This window comes from Saccopteryx bilineata, chromosome 1 (assembly GCF_036850765.1).
Source record: "Saccopteryx bilineata isolate mSacBil1 chromosome 1, mSacBil1_pri_phased_curated, whole genome shotgun sequence".
In the NCBI taxonomy this organism is placed as follows: Eukaryota; Metazoa; Chordata; class Mammalia; order Chiroptera; family Emballonuridae; genus Saccopteryx; species Saccopteryx bilineata.
The window spans coordinates 343,853,267-343,870,726 of NC_089490.1; the positions used below are offsets into that span (position 1 = coordinate 343,853,267).

Here is a 17,460-nt window from a genome sequence, read left to right on the forward strand (position 1 = left end):
CCCGGCTCTTTTCACCTCCAAATGCTGTGTGGGCACCTCTTCTAGGTTCTGGGGCTCTAGGGTGAGGCTCTGGGCCTAAAGCTGAAGAACCACACCCCTCATGGAGACCCTTCCAGTAGTGAGAGTCCCTCCGGACCCTCAGCATCTGCATGCTCCTGGGAGCGAGGCAGTCCTTTCTACCTCTCCACCCTTCCTACCATTGTGGCTTCTTCTGTGATCCTTGGTTATAGACTCTTCTTCATTTAGTCCAAAGTTGGTTTTTCAAGATGAATGTTCTTAAGTTAAGTTGTAATCTAATTTGGTCCTGGGAGATGACAGCTGGAATGTTTGCCTATGCTGTTGCCATCTTGGAATCTCTCTTGCCAGTGTCTTGATCTGGGATAGCTCTTGCTATCATGGCTGCTTGTCTGTTTCTTTCTTGTGGTATGTCTTATACCCTTGACCAAAAAGAATTTTCTTCTTTATTTTTGATGTGATTGTATCTTTACTAGTTTATATGTTATATCATTAAAACGTAATTTCTCTGGGTTTTATATGGACAGGAGATAATTTATGTTATCTTGAAATGAAGAATCTAAATTTTTTTTTGACATATGATGTCTAGGCCAAATATCACACTGTTTCTCTTAGAAAATCATCAGTATATTTCTCTCATAAACTACTTTTGGGAAAAAAAACACATCAGGACTATTTTAATGGCCCCAATCTCTTAGAATAGGACAATTGATGTGGTGGCCATGACTACAGTTATGTAAGAAAACATAAGGCACATGGACAAGGGACCTGCCAAAATGGAGAGGATTCATTTTATTGAGGTGGTAAATTATGTAGAACTTTTTCTCTTTTGGTGTTTCAGAATTCCTGTATTATTATATAGCTTCTAAAGAGGACATACATTTTTATTATATATTCTGAATCACATTTAAAAACCATACCACTTATATGACCCTTATTAAAGTACCCCATTGCCTATAGGACAAAGTGAAAACTCCTAACAGAATATACCCAAAGCTCTTCACAGATCTGTTCCCCAAATACTTCCCTTCATATCTCCCTCAGTTTTCATATGCCTTATCTAGTTTAATCTTGTCCCCATCTTTGCCACAGATGCTACTAATTTCTGCTATATTTTAAGGATTAAAACATGTTTTTGCAGGGTTGTTTATCTACTTACAGGACACTGGTTCTTCTGGGCCCGTCTTTTGCTGATTTTATTTGCTCTCCTGACTTTTTACAGTTTGTTGCTATTGGTGAGTAATGTTCCCCATTTCACCCACTCCCTTCCTGAGTAGCCTCTTGAGGTGCTCCGGTCAATGGTTTGGTGCCCAGTGGTGCTGTGAAGCATTCAGAAGCCAAGGTCACTTTTGTCTTAGCAGAGTTGGGGTTTACAACAGCTGCTTGAATTTTAGGCACAAGAGATAGATGGAGAAAAATGGTCCTGTGCTATTAGAGGATGCATCATACCACACAGAAGCAGCGGTCTTTTGCAGAGAGAGAGAATTTATTGTGAGGTAAGGCAGTTGCACAAGGAGACCGGAGGCAAGCCTCAAATCAGTGTCCTGGAGGAAAGGCCTGAGACAAGTTTTAAAGGATCGGGTTAATAGTTCATTCTTGGAAGCCTGTGATTGGATAATTTTGAGATTTAGGCATATAGGGTAAGGGATATGACAGAGGTAAAGGAAAGAACAAAGAATTTCCAATCTGGCAGAGTTTTGTGGAAAAGAAAGGTGGAAGTTTCAAGAGTTCTTTGAGCAGACTCAGATGAGCTCAACTCGTCTCAGCTAGTGTCCACCAGTTCCGTCTGGTCCTGCAGAGGGGCGGGAGCTTCCTGCTTTTTTCTGTAATATACTTTTGAAATGTTAATTAGTGTCCAATTTCTTAGTGTCTGGTTTCAGTCCAGTCTTATCTGGTCTCCATGTAAATCACAAAATCTTTGTTAGTGTCTAGTTTCAGTCCTCCCTGTCCTTAAAACACTCCTCAACCTTGAGAGATGGGCAGCACAGGTGCAGCACTGTCTCTTTAAAATAACTCAAAGATTGTATTAATTGCCAGTCTGATTTAAGGAAGCAGATCTGTTTCTAAGATTATCAATCTGATTGATGTATTGTTTCACAATTTTTAGGAAATGGGAGTTTTTCAGTTCTCATTTGTACGTAGGACATACACATCTTTCCCTGACTTCATGATTTCTTGTCCCCACTGATTTACTATTTGATACAAAATCAGTTGCCTGCAAATTAATTGCCATTTGAATTCATTTTTTTCTCTCAATAAAATTTATTGATCATGATGTGAATGATAAGTATTGAGTATACAGAGGTCAACAAAACATAAGCAGTTTCTGATTTCATGCAGGGCTCTTCAAAGAGATAGGTCTGAAATGTAAGCATACTATAGTCCCTTAATTCAACGAGTTTGGAATTGAGTAGGGCACCATAATCATAGAAGAATTAAAAAACTAACACAAGCAGAACATTATAATTGTCATTAGAGAGACCTCAATAAAGTTCTGTAGGGATTCTGAGAGGAAGAGATGACTTCTGCCAAGAGGCTTAAGTAAGGCTTCTTGGAATAGTCGGCATTGGAGTGGGATCTTGAAGGGATATTGGATTTGGATGTGAGTATAGAGTATATGGGGATGAAGAAGAACATTCCAGCCTGAGGGAACATCATGATAGAGTTGGCAAGATAGGAAAATATGGGCTGTGGCAAAATAAGAGGGAGAGGTTAGTGCTGGCAGCCTAAAGGGCATAATGAAGAATAGTGGGGAACATGGCTAAAAAGATAAGCTTGCAACAGCTTTTGAAAGGCCTGAAAAGTAAGTCTAAAAAATTTAGCATAAGTCAGATCAGATTTTTATTTTAGGAAAATCATCCTAGAAGTTGTGGTGTGGAGGGTGACTATAGGCAGAGAAACCAGTTAGACGCTTTTCTTCATAATGGGAAAATGCCGATGAATGATGTCCTGTGGGCCAACTCTGGCCACAGAATTGTACTGCTTTCATATACAATAAACATGAAATGCTGTAGTTAGCGTCTAAGGTGGGAATGAGCTCTACTGTCCAATGAGGCATATATTTTAACAGACGTCCTACTCTACACTAGCTCTTTTTGGATATACACAATAATAACAACAGTGAACAAACAGACCTGAGTTCTATTTACAGTTTTATCTTTAGGTTATTTTGTAACTTGATCATATCATATGATTCTTATGAGTCTCCTTTTCTTTTCTTTCAATTGAAAATGAAAATAATATTAAATAAAATGGTATTATGTAGGCCATGGTGAAGAAATAGTTATTTTGATAAAACGTGTCACATATATTCCAACTTTAGTAGTACATTAAGCATCTGGGGACTCAAGTTTTTATGTTGCATTTCCACAAAGACTTGATGCCTAGCTAGATTTAAATTCAAATCTAACTAACATTTAAATTCAAATCTAACACTAAATATCAGTGTTAACAGCAGTGGTTAATAGTTGTAATGACGACACTGGTTCCTCAAGAATAAGAACCTTTAAATGACCTTGGGAAGGGCTGGTCCCTGACCTCTATTCTCTCACAAATGAGTCTAAGTAATACCAGGAACAAGTTCCATCACAGGGTAAAGAAATTGGTGGGTACTCAGGAAGGATAGCTGTGTGGTGGTTATGAAATCCCAGAGAAAATAATAAGTACTTCCTTGGGGTGCCGGTAAAAGTTACAAATAGGAGGTGACATATGAACTGGCTTTGGAAGGTCAGTGGCATGAGGAGGGAGCACTTCTCAGGCAGAGGAACAGCATGGCAAGCCCCCAGAGGTTGAAAAGTGCAGGTATAGCAAGAAGCGAATGTAGAGAGAGTTATTTGAATACACAACAGTGCTGTGGGCCACAAGATGGTGATTTCAAAATCATGCCCTTTTTCTTCTTTTCTTATTCAGGTACTTGGATTGTTGTTGATTAAGGAAGAATATAAACCATACCTGCACTGGTGTCATAAGGTAGGACAGCTGAGTCTTAATAGGAGACCTTAGACCAAGACTGAATGTACCTCTTTGGCACTTACTGTTCAGAATAGAGGTGCACTTTTTTCAGAGTTCCCCTTTAAAAGAAGAGATCTACTTACTCTGTTTTAACTGAAATCATTACATTTCTAATAGATTTACTAAATGAAATTTCAGTAACTGATTTATGGAAGGATCTGAACCCAAACTTTATTTTTTCTTACCATTCCTTATTAAACTTACTCTATAATTCTATTCTTCCATCCTAATAAGATCTTAGGCAAGCTCCATTACTTTCCCAGTCCTATGTAGTCACAAGAACATTCTCATTTCAGTCATTTAAGAATTCAGTTCAGGCCCTGGCTGGTTGGCTCAGCAGAAGAGTGTTGGCTCGGTGTGTGGAAGTCCTGAGTTCGATTCCAGACCAGGGCACACAGCAAAAGTGTTTATCTGATTCTCCAACCTTCCCCACCTCCTTCCTCTCTCTCTCTCTTCCTCTCCCACAGCCAAGGCTCCATTGGAGCAAAGTTGGCCCAGGCGCTGAGGATGGCTCCATGGCCTCCACCTCAGGTGCTAGAATGGCTCCAGCTGCAGTGGAGCAATGCCCCAGATGAGCCGAGCTTCGCCCCCTAGTGGGCATGACAGGTGGATCCCAGTCAGGTGCATGCAGGAGCCTATCTGACTGCCTTCCCACTTCTAACTTCAGAAAAATACACACACAAAAAATCAGTTCATTGTAATAACCCAACCTCCAACTTTATAAGACTTTCCCCTTCCCCTATTGGTGGAAGCCTGCACTGGTGGAGAGAACATGATGATCCTATTACCTATTTTTCACCAAAGAAGAGATGGCTCAGGGGAATAGGAGATGGAATAAAAGAGCACAGTCCCACAAGGAAGGGCAAGAGCGTCATTTGGGGTTGATCCATCAGGACCAGGTAAATGCACAGTTGTTGGCTCTTTATCCCAGGGGCTTCTTCTTTGTGTATTTGCAAAGATCCTTCTGCTGAGAACCTTGACTACGACTCTCTTGGTGGAGTCAATGCTTGTCTTCCTATACCTCCTGAAATTTGTCTGGTGAGGTCCCTACATATGAGCTATTTAAAATGACACCAGCGCCTGACCTGTGGTGGTGCAGTGGATAAAGCGTCGACCTGGAAATGCTGAGGTCACTGGTTCAAAACCCTGGGCTTGCCTGGTCAAGGTACATATGGGAGTTGATGCTTCCAACTCCTCCCCCCTTCTCTCTCTCTGTCTCTTCTCTAAAAAAATAAATAAATAAATTTAAAATTACACCAGCATGGCTTCTCTCACAGAATTTGTATTTGATCCCCAGAAAGCAGGCATATTTGGTTTTGACCCACCATCTGTGACCTTTGATATGCACGTCATTTCTAATATATCTCCCTTATTTTTCTCTATCATGTGCTTGAGCAGCTCCACTAACAGCCTCTTGCTTTTTTATAGACTGTTTCAGGCATGAGTTTGATACCTTTTCTTGTGTTTCCTGAAATCCAGGAACATGCCACACTCTTTGAGTGGTCTCCTTAAATTTCCTTTAAGTCAATAATGAGATATATAAACTGGAAATCTAGATTTAAGAGTTATTAGAACAGATGAAATTAAAGTCATAAGGTCTTATAGGGAAAGAATGTAGATTGAGAAGTGAAGAAAATTGGATTCTTGTGATCACTATCTGCTTTTGAGTTGAGACACCATGATCAGTTTGTCACTACAAAGAATCCCTATGGGATAAGCCATTCTGGTGACATTCTAGGCTCATACCTATTTGTCACAAATGAGAAAAACTACTCAGAGACCAGAGGAAGTGCACCAAGAGGTGAAGGGTAGACAAAAGTCCCAGTCAACAGATCGAAGGACTGAAGCCCCATCCCCAGACTTACTCAGATATTTATTAACAAGTAGAAATAACTCAAGGAAGCATAAAGAAGAAGTTTTCAGGGGGTGAAATAAAGAGCAAGGAACATGTGGACTTCTAATCTGTGTTCTGAGAGCCTAAAATTTTTTATTGCTGAATCTTACCTGCTGTTTTGCTGTTTCCAGCACATACTGTCTCCAGTACAGGGTCAGAGAGGCCCCTGGACTCTCATCTGCTCAGGCCTTTTGTCAGGTGCCTCACTGTCTCTAATTGTTATCCTAACTGCATATTTTCATAGCACATTCCCATACCTGTTATTGAAATCATGCTTACCTTGCCTCTGTTGCTACATATTGTCTGCCACAGAAGGTTTTCATCAATGCCTTTGAATTCAGGAAGCCAGTTTCAATGGCAGCATCTCTCGCCTTTATTCAGGCATAGAGGAGAGCCACTGCAATGCTTTTCATGGATTCGGACACTTCCTTACCAGTGTATTTTTTGGTGTTCTCTGAGACCTCCCATAGAACATGATAGGGAGTGATCTCAATCAGATGAGCTTATCATGGGTGATGCCAATCCAGCAAACTTTTCTCAGTAAATTTTTGCATACTTTCTTTTATATAACACCAATTTCATTAAGCATAGGCCACTGCTGAGCCAAGGTTTAGAAAACCAAAGAAACAGTTAGAACCACTTCAATGTCAGAAATACCTGGATTCTGAGTTCCAAGATGGCAGCGGAGTAGGCGGACGCACAGACGCCCAGCTCTCCACACTAAACTGGAATACAAATCAATTTAGGAAAAATCAGCATGAAAAACCAACACTGAACTGCAAGAACAGCTCTCAAAAACCAAGGAGCAAAGAGGAAGCCACAATAATCCTGGTAAGGAGTGCCTGAATCTCCTTTGCTTACAGGAACGGAAGGGGGGGAGGGTGAGGCTGAGAGCCCAGAGAGGATTTCACAGAGGAAAAAGAGCAGAAACTACTGATCACAGCCACTTACCTGGCGACCAGGGAGCAAGGTGGGTTGAAAAGACCAGCTTATCTCCCAAGTGAAAAGGACAGGGAGAGGGACAGACTGTGAGGGGCTAAGGTATGCAAGAAACGGAATAAAAAAGCTGACTCATTCATGCTGGAGGCGGCCATAGCTGGGGGAGGGACTGAACCTTTCACAAAACAGAGCTGAAGTGCTTCCGGATCAGAGATCTCTGGACATCTATCCAGCTCCAATCAGCGCAACAAGACACAGCTGAAAACAAGAAGTGGGGAGGAGGGGTAGTAACTCAGGTCTCCATGGAGATCTGAGATACACCTCCCCCTACTGAAGCTGAGAAAAAACCCTGCCCCCAGTGAGATTAGTTGGTGGAAGAGACCTTCAGCTTCTCAGGTTACACCCACAGCATTCCTGGTTACAGTTTCAAGGAAGCCCCCTGCTGAGATCAGTTAACAAGACTATCACCTGTTAAGAAAACAAACAAATCAAGACTTCAAAGCTGCCCAAATCCAAAAGTGGATTACAGATAACAGCTGATACCAATCCAAGAAGACATAGAAATAACACAACTAAAAACTGGAGGCAGACAACACCAAACCTAGACTCAACCAACTCTACAAATAAAAAAATAAAAAAGAGGATGAGAAGACAAAGGAGTGCAATCCAAATGAAACCACAAGAGACACCTTCGAGAGATGAACTGAGTGATATGGAAATAATCAAACTTCCAGATGCGGAGTTCAAAATAATGATTGTAAGGATGCTTAGGGATCTTAGAACAACAATGGAGGGGCAGTTTGAAAACCTTAATAAAGAAATAGCAAGTATAAAAAAGAATCAATTGGAGACGACAAATACAATATCAGAAATAAAGACCACAATGGAAGGAATTAAAAACAGGACAGATAGAGCAGAGGACCGAATCAGCGAGTTAGAGGACAACTGGAATGAAGGCATGAAAGCAGAGAAGAAAGAAAAAAGACTCAAAAAGTCAGAGGAAACTCTTAGAGAGCTCTGTGACAACATGAAGAGAAATAACATCCGCATCATAGGGGTTCCTGAAGAAGAAGAAAAAGAACAAGGGATAGAGACTTTGTTCAATCATATCATAACTGAAAACTTCCCTAAATTAATGCAAGAGAAACTCTCACAAATCCAAGAAGCACAGAGGACTCCATTAAAGAGAAACCCAAAGAAACCTACACCAAGACACATCATAATTAAAATACCAAAGCTAAGCGATAAAGAGAAAATATTAAAAGCTGCAGGAGAAAAAAAAGTTATCACCTACAAAGGAGCCCCCATAAGGATGACATCTGACTTCTCAACAGAAACACTTGAGGCCAGAAGGGAATGGCAAGAAATATTCAAAGTAATGCAGAACAATAACCTACAACCAAGACTACTTTATCCAGCAAGGCTATCGTTTAAAATCGAAGGAGAAATAAAAAGCTTCCCAGACAAAAAACAACTCAAGGAATTCATTACAACCAAACCAATGCTGCAGGAAATGTTAAGGGGCCTGTTGTAAACAGATCAAAGTGGGAAAAGAATATAGCAAAAAAAGGAATACACCTTTAAAGAAGAAAATGGCAATAAACAACTACATATCAATAATAACCTTAAATGTAAATGGATTAAATGATCCAATCAAAAGACATAGGGTAGCTGTGTGGATAAGAAAACAGGACCCATACATATGCTGTCTACAAGAGACACACCTTAGAACAAAAGACACACATAGATTGAAGGTAAAAGGATGGAAAAAAACATTTCATGCAAACGGAAATGAAAAAAAAGCTGGGGTAGCAATACTTATATCAGACAAATTGGACTTAAAAACAAAGGATATAGTAAGAGATAAAGAAGGCCACTACATAATGATAAAGGGAGTAATCCAACAGGAAGATATAACTATTATAAATATCTATGCACCTAATATAGGAGCACCCAAATATATAAAACAGACTTTGATGGATTTAAAGGGCGAGATCAATAGCAATACTATAATAGTAGGGGATTTCAATACCCCACTAACATCACTAGATAGATCCTCAAGAAAGAAAATTAACAAAGAAACAGCAGACTTATTGGAAACACTAGATCAACTCGATTTAATAGATATCTTCAGAACCTTTCACCCTAAAGCAGCAGAATATACATTCTTTTCAAGTGCTCATGGTACATTCTCTAGGATAGACCACATGTTAGGGCACAAAAGTGGTCTCAACAAATTTAAGAAGACGGAAATCATATCAAGCACTTTCTCCTACCACAACAGCATGAAACTAGAAATGAATCACAGCAGAAAAGCTCAAAAATTCTCAAACACATGGAAACTAAATAGCAGAGTGTTAAATAATGAATGGATTAAGAATGAGATCAAAGAAGAAATAAAAAATTCCTAGAAACAAATGACAATGAGCATACAACAACTCAAAATTTATGGGACACAGTGAAAGCAGTGCTGAGAGGGAAGTTCATAGCACTACAAGAACACTTGCAGAAGCTAGAAAAAGCTCAAATAAACAACTTAATCCTGCATCTAAAAGAATTAGAAAAAGAACAGCAAGTAAAGCCCAAATGTAGTAGAAGGAAGGAAATAATAAAAATCAGAGCAGAAATAAATGACATAGAGGCTAAAGAAACAATACAGAGGATCAATGAAACTAGGAGCTGGTTCTTTGAAAAGGTAAACAAGATTGATGGACCTTTAAGTAGACTCACCAAGAAAAAGAGAGAGAGGACTCAAATAAATAAAATTAGAAATGAGAGAGGAGAAATAACTGACACAACAGAAATACAAAATATTGTAAGAAAATACTATGAAGAACTGTATGCCAAAAAACTAGACAACCTAGATGAAATGGACAAATTCCTTGAAACATACATTCTTCCAAAAATCAATCTGGAAGAATCAGAAAACCTAAACAGACCAATTACAACAAATGAGATCGAAACAGTTATCAAAAAACTCCCAACAAAGAAAAGTCCGGGACCCGATGGCTTCATAACGGAATTCTACCAAATATTCAAAGAAGAACTAACTCCTATCCTTCTCAAACTATTTCAAAAAATTCAAGAGGAAGGAAGACTTCCAAGCTCCTTTTATGAGGCGAGCATAATTCTGATTCCAAAACCAGGCAAAGACAACACAAAGAAAGAAAATTATAGGCCAATATCCTTGATGAATATAGATGCTAAAATCCTCAACAAAATATTAGCAAACCGGATCCAACAATATATGGAAAAAATCAAACACCATGATCAAGTGGGATTTATTCTGGGGAGGCAAGGCTGGTACAATATTCATAAATCAATCAATGTGATTCATTACATAAACAAAAAGAAGGAGAAAAACCATATGATAATTTCAATAGATGCAGAAAAAGCATTTGATAAAATCCAGCACCCATTCATGATCAAAACTCTCAGCAAAGTGGGAATACAGGGAACATATCTCAATGTGATAAAAGCCATCTATGAGAAACCCACAGCCAACATCATACTCAATGGGCAAAAATTAAAAGCAATCCCCTTAAGATCAGGAACAAGGCAGGGGTGCCCCCTTTCACCACTCTTATTTAACATAGTCCTGGAAGTCCTAGCCACAATCAGACAAGAAGAAGAAATAAAAGGCATCCAAGTTGGAAAAGAAGAAGTAAAACTATCATTATTTGCAGATGATATGATACTGTATATAGAAAACCCTAAAGTCTCAGTCAAAAAACTACTGGACCTGATAAATAAATTCAGCAAAGTGGCAGGATATAAAATCAATACTCAGAAATCAGAAGCATTTTTATACACCAACAATGAACAGTCAGAGAAATTAAGGAAACAATCCCCTTCACAATTACAACCAAAAAAATAAAGTACCTAGGAATAAACTTAACCAAGGAAACTAAAGACTTGTACTCGGAAAATTACAAAGCATTGATAAAAGAAATCAAGGAAGATACAAACAAGTGGAAGCATATTCCATGCTCATGGTTAGGAAGAATAAACATCATTAAAATGTCTATATTACCCAAAGCAATCTATAAATTCAATGCAATACCAATTAAAATACCAATGACATACTTCAAAGATATAGAACACATATTCCAAAAATTTATATGGAAACAAGAGGACACGAATAGCCTCAGCAATCTTAAAAAAGAAGAATAAAGTGGGAGGTATCACACTTCCTGATATCAAGTTATACTACAAGGCCATTGTACTCAAAACAGCCTGGTACTGGCATAAGAACAGGCATATAGATCAATGGAACAGAACAGAGAACCCAGAAATAAACCCACATTTCTATGGACAACTGATATTTGACTAAGGAGGTAAGGAAATACAATGGAGTAAAGACAGCCTCTTTAACAAATGGTGTTGGGAAAATTGGACAGCTACCTGCAAAAAAATGAAACTAGAACACCAGCTTACACCACTCACAAAAATAAACTCAAAATGGATAAAAGACTTAAATGTCGGCCATGAAACCATAAGCATCTTAGAAGAAAACATAGGCAGTAAGCTCTCCGACATCTCTCGGAGCAATATATTTGCTGATTTATCTCCACAGGGAAGTGAAATAAAAGACAGGATAAACAAATGGGACTATATCAAACTAAAAAGCTTTTGCACAGCTAAAGACAACAGGAACAGAATAAAAAGACAAACTACACAATGGGAGAACATATTTGATAATATGTCTGATAAGGGGTTAATAACCAAAATTTATAAAGAACTTGTAAAACTCAACACCAGGAAGACAAACAACCCAATCCAAAAATGGGCAAAAGAGATGAATAGACACTTCTCCAAAGAGGACATACAGATGGCCAATAGGCATATGAAAAAATGCTCAACATCACTAATCATTAGAGAAATGCAAATTAAAACCACAATGAGATATCACCTCACACCAGTCAGAATGGCGCTTATCAACAAAACAACACAGAATAAGTGCTGGCGAGGATGTGGAGAAAAGGGAACCCTCCTGCACTGCTGGTGGGAATGCAGACTGGTGCAGCCACTGTGGAAAACAGTATGGAGATTCCTCAAAAAACTGAAAATCGAACTGCCTTTTGACCCAGCTATCCCACTTTTAGGAATATACCCCAAGGACACCATAGAACGGCTCGAAAAGGAGAAATGCACCCGCATGTTTGTGGCAGCATTGTTCACAATAGCGAAGATCTGGAAACAGCCCAAGTGTCCGTCAGAGGACGAGTGGATTAAAAAGCTTTGGTACATATATACTATGGAATACTACTCAGCCATAAGAAATGATGACATCGGATCATTTACAATAACATGGATGGACCTTGACAACATTATACGGAGTGAAATAAGTAAAGCAGGAAAAAAACTAAGATGAATCCATACATAGAAGGGACATAAAAATGAGACTCAGAGACATGAACAAGAATGTGATGGCAACAGGGGCGGGGGGTTGGGGGAGTGGGGATGGGGTGAAGAAGGAGAGAGGGGTTAGGGGAGGGGAGGGGCACAAAGAAAACCAGATAGAAGGTGACAGAAGACAATTTAACTTTGGGGGAGGGGTATGCAGCACAAACAAATGTCAAAATAATCTAGAGATATTTTCTCTCAACATATGTACTCTGATTTATCAATGTCACTGCATTAAATTTAATAAAAAAAAAGAAATGAAAAAAAAAAGATGCTCATCTTCACCAGCTAATCGAGAAATGCAAATCAAAACTTCACACCTATTAGATTTACTATTATCATCAAGACAGGTAATAACAAGTATTGGAGAGGCTGTGGAGAAAAAGGAATGCTCATTTGCCGCTGGTAGAAATGTAAAGTAGTACAACCATTATGAAATAAAGTATGGTGATTCCTCAAAAAATTAAGAATAGAATTACAATATGACCCAGCAATCCTTCTACTGGGTATCAACCGCCAAAACTCAAAAACATTGGTATGTAAAGACACATGCACCCCCATGTTCATCACCGCATTATTCACAGTGGCCAAGACATGGAAACAATCAAAGTGTCCCTCAATAGAGGATTGGATAAAGAAGATATAATACATATATACAATGGACTACTACTCAGACATAAGAAATGATGATACAGTGACATATATGACAACATGGATGGACCTTTTGAACATTATACTGAGTGAAATAAGTAAATCAGAAAAAGCTAAGAACTGTATGATTTTACACACAGGTGGGATATAAAACTGAGACTCATGGATGTAGATAAAAGTGCAGTGGTTACCAGGGGGAAGGAGATGTGGGGGACGAGGGTATAAAGAGAGACAAATATAAGGTGATGGACAATAATTTGACTTTGGGTGATGGGTATACAACATAATCAACAGTTCAAATGCTATAGAAATGTTTACCTGAAACCTATGTACTCTGATTGATCAATGTCATTGTGTTAAAGTTAATTTTCTAAATAAAATTTAAAAATTAAAAAAAAGAAAACCAAAACACTAAATAAATAAATAAATAAATAAATAAATAAATAAATAAATACCTGGATTCTGGTCAATGAATTCAAAAGCTCTAATAGATTTACTCATATCAATAAATTTTGAACCAACAAAATGCTAAGCTTTTACTTGAGAGACTGCTTCTGTTGGCAAGGAAGATTCTGTATGGCTTATTTTAATTTTAGTTTACTCTGAGTAAATCTGAAAGGTGAAGGTTAGCACCAAGCCTGTAACCTATTCCCCTTTCACCTAAGGATGTTCAAAGAAGAAAGAATGATCTCAATCAAAACTCCTTGTAAACATATTGATAACCCAACTTCCTGGGAAACACATATAAAGATGCTTATTAACCAAACATAATGTGAGTCCTTATCTACAAAATATATAGCAGGATATAACCTATTATGCCAGAGTTGTTTATTGTAAAGCAACCTGGAATTCAAATATTTGTATAGTGGGAGATGTGGCAGGCTGGAGTTGGATAATTAATGGAATATAAGGTACAGATGCTCTATAACCACAAAGCTTCTTCTGTGAAGCAGTGTTTCCACATGATATGCTCGAAAGACACCACACATTTTAAGTCTAAGACCAGAATGTATTTTAGTGGAGGAGAAAATAGGACTTTTTATGAGTATCTGAATTTGACAGGATAGATTTCTTCAAAGAAGATGTTTTACCTGGGGCAGGAGAAGGGGGTGGTAGCATCTAAGATGGTGGCAGAGTAGGTGGAAGCTACACTCTCCTCCTCCCAGGATTAAACTGGAATTACAACTAAATTTAAGAATAGTGATCATAAGTAATCAATTGAAGACTAACTGAAAATTAGTCTTTAATCAAGGATTCACAGAAGATGCCATGTTGAGACTGATAGGAAGAGCAGAAACAAGAAAAAGACTGGCCTGGTTTTTATGGGTGGTGGCTGAGGGTTCAGAGGTGTATTTTGACTGCAGGGGGTTTCCCCTAAGTAATGTGGGACCTAAACCCCAAGCTGAGCTACTCGGCCCAGAGGACCAGTGCCTGGAAAAGGCACTTGGATAACATATGGCTGTGAAAAGCAGTGGTGTTTCAGTCAGTCAGAAAGAGATGCAAATCTGCAGAGACAAAGGAAACATCTTAAAGGGCCAACACAAAATTTTTATCACATGCACTCCCCCTGGTTTCTGGTGAAGGAGGGCAGAGCAGACTAGAGTGGTGAGAGGAATCTGGGGCTTGTTACTCTGGGGAGAGAGCTGGAGGTACAGCTACCAGGATCCCTGTGCTGAATCATTCTCCAGTATAGCAGACACCATCTTTTTTTGGGTTGAACACTCTCCCCCCTGTGGCATCAGCCTGGAAAAAAGCAGTTGCTTCACCATCTGGACTCCCTCTCACCCCATCCTGAGAGGATTAGGCCCTGATGAGGAGTCAGCTGCCTTGTCCATGGTTTAAGTTTGGCTAGACTCAAGTGTTATTGGTGACTGAGTTGTCTGGCTGTGAGGTGGGAGCCACTCCCCCCACTTTCCCATGAGCATGAATGGTACTTCTCCCTCATGGGAGATCCAATAGAACTACCTTCATGGATTCTGGAAGACCCATGCTCCAGGCTCTGGAGGCACCATCCGCCCAATTCCTAGTGGCTCTGCCTTGCCAAGATTGAGGCAAAACCTGGTACAGACTCAGTTCTGTGGCTCTGGAGCAGGGCCATACCCACCACCTTCTCTGAAGCCTGACTGGCACTTCCCCCTCAAGGGAAATCCATTAGTCCCATCCTCCATCTCCACCAGAGGCTTTTTCAGTGACTGAGCCTAACACACAGCCAGCAGGCAGAGGCAGCTGGAGGCAGATCTCAGGGTGCCTTGGGACTTTTGCTGACCTGCCCCTGAGCTGGATGCCAGTAAAAGAGGGCCTTGGTGTGCAGTTATGTTCTTTCCACACATAACCAAGCCCTCCAGAGGCAGCCTTAAAATATGTTTATCACTTGTAGCTCCAAACAGGTTGCCCAGGGCCTGCCACAGACAGTGTCTGACATTTGGCAGCACCAGAGTCTCTCCCAAGAGGCCCAGAACCAATACACTCTGTGGTCAAATTCAGCATTAGTGCAAGAATCAATAAACTTAACAAGCAGCATATCCAAAGGTAGAGCTCAGCAGGCACCAAATCCAGCTGAGGCAAATTCCAGCCTGAGGGTCAATCCCATGCATGAATGGGCCAATAGCAACCAAGACTTAATTATAACAGGAAAACCCCCATAACCCAAGAAGGGACATTCCTGGAGCATCCAGGGCAGGTGATTAAATAGCCTGTGCCACTGGATCCCACAGGACACCTACTACATAAGACCACCCCACAAAATTAGGAGTCATAGCAGATCTATCTAATACATAGAAACAAACACAAATAGGCAGTCAAAATAGGGAGACAAAGTAATAGGCCCCAATTGAAAGAACAGAAGAAATCACCAGGAAAAGAGCTAAATGAAATGGTGGTGAGCAATTTATCAGATACCAAGTTCAAAGTAAGGGTAATAAGGATGCTCAAGAAACTTAGTGAAAACTACAGCAGCATGAAAAATGACATAGAAACCTTAAAAAAAGGACCGCTCAAAATGAAGAATACAATATCTGACATCAAGAATATAATGAAAGGAATAAATAGTAATTCGATGAAGCAGAGGAGTAAATCAGCGTGTTGGAAGACAAGATAGAAAAGAACATGCAATCAGAGCAGCAAAAAGAAAAAATTATTTAAAATGGAGACTAGTTTAAGGGACATTTGGGACCACAAAAACCATACCAACATTAGAGTCATAGGGGTTCCAGAAGGAGAAGAAAGAGAGCAAGGGATTGAGTACCTATTTGAAGAGATGACTAAAAATTTTGAAAACCTGATAAAGGAAAAAGACACACAAGTTCAGGAAGTACAGAGAGTCCCAAACAAGATGCACCCAAAGAGGTTTACACCAAGACACATATTAAAAAATAAATGTTTAGAAATCAGCTGCATAATTAAAATGACAAAGGTTAAAGAGAAGGAGAGAATTTTAAAAGCCACAAAAGAAAGTTACCTACAAGGGAGCTGCCATAAGACTATCAGCTGATTTCTCAACAGAAACTTTGCAGGCCAGATAGGATTGGCATGAAAAATTCAAAGTGATGAAAACCAAGGACCTACAACCAAGGCTGTTCAAACCAGGAAGGCTATCTTTTAAAATTGAAGGAGAAATAAAAAGCATCCCAGACAAGAAAAAGCTAAAGAGTTGTTACCACCATACCAGTATTACAAGAAATGTTAACAGGTCTACTTTAAAAAGCAGAAGAGGAAGAGAGGGAGAAGGAAGAGGAGCAGGAGGAAGAGGGTTAAAAGAATAAAATAGCAATAAGTATATACTTACCAATTATTACTTTAAATGTAAGTGGTTTAAGTGCTCCAATAAAAAGACATAGGGTAGCTGAATGAATAAGAAAGCAAAACCTATATATACAGTGTCTACAGGAGATATACCTCAGAATGAAAAATACAAACTAAAAGTAAAGGCATGGCCTGACCATGCAGTGGCTCAGTGGATAGAGCATCAGACTGGGAAGCAGAGAACCCAGGTGCAAAACCCCAAGGACGCCAGCTTGAGTGCAGGCTCATCAGGTTTGAGCAAGGCTCACCAACCTGAGCCTAAGGTCACTGGCTTGAGCAAGGGGTCACTCGGTCTGCTGTAGCCCCGGGTCAAGGCACATATTAGAAAGCAATCAGTGAACAACTAAGGTGCTGCAATGAAGAATTGATGCTTTTCATCTCTCTTCCTTCCTGTCTGCCAGTCTCTATCATAAATAAATAAATAAATAAATAAATAAATAAATAAATAAATAAAGTATGGACAACTGAAAACTGGAGGCAGACAACACCAAACCTAGACTCAACTAGCTTTACACACAATAAACCCAAACACACAGACATAATGAGAAGACAGAGAAGTGCAATCCAAATGAAACCACAAGAGAAACCTCCAGGAAATGAACTGAGTGATATGGAAACAACCAAACTTCCTATTGCAGAGTTTAAAATAATAATTGTAAGGATGCTTAGTGATCTTAGAACAACAATAAATGGTCATTATGAAAACCTAAATGAAGAAATAGCAAGTATAAAAAAGGACATTG

The 17,460-nt window shown here is 39.3% G+C and overlaps 1 protein-coding gene across 1 annotated transcript in view; it reads left to right on the plus strand.

Annotated features, from left to right (window-relative positions):
• Nucleotides 1-17,460, plus strand: part of GDPD4 (glycerophosphodiester phosphodiesterase domain containing 4) — a 137,097-nt gene that overhangs the window by 27,424 nt on the left and 92,213 nt on the right. The window contains exons 3-4 of the mRNA XM_066249654.1: nt 1,157-1,250; nt 3,925-3,984. Of these exons, the coding sequence (XP_066105751.1) occupies nt 1,157-1,250; nt 3,925-3,984 (154 nt within the window). The remainder of the gene's footprint in view (nt 1-1,156; nt 1,251-3,924; nt 3,985-17,460) is intronic.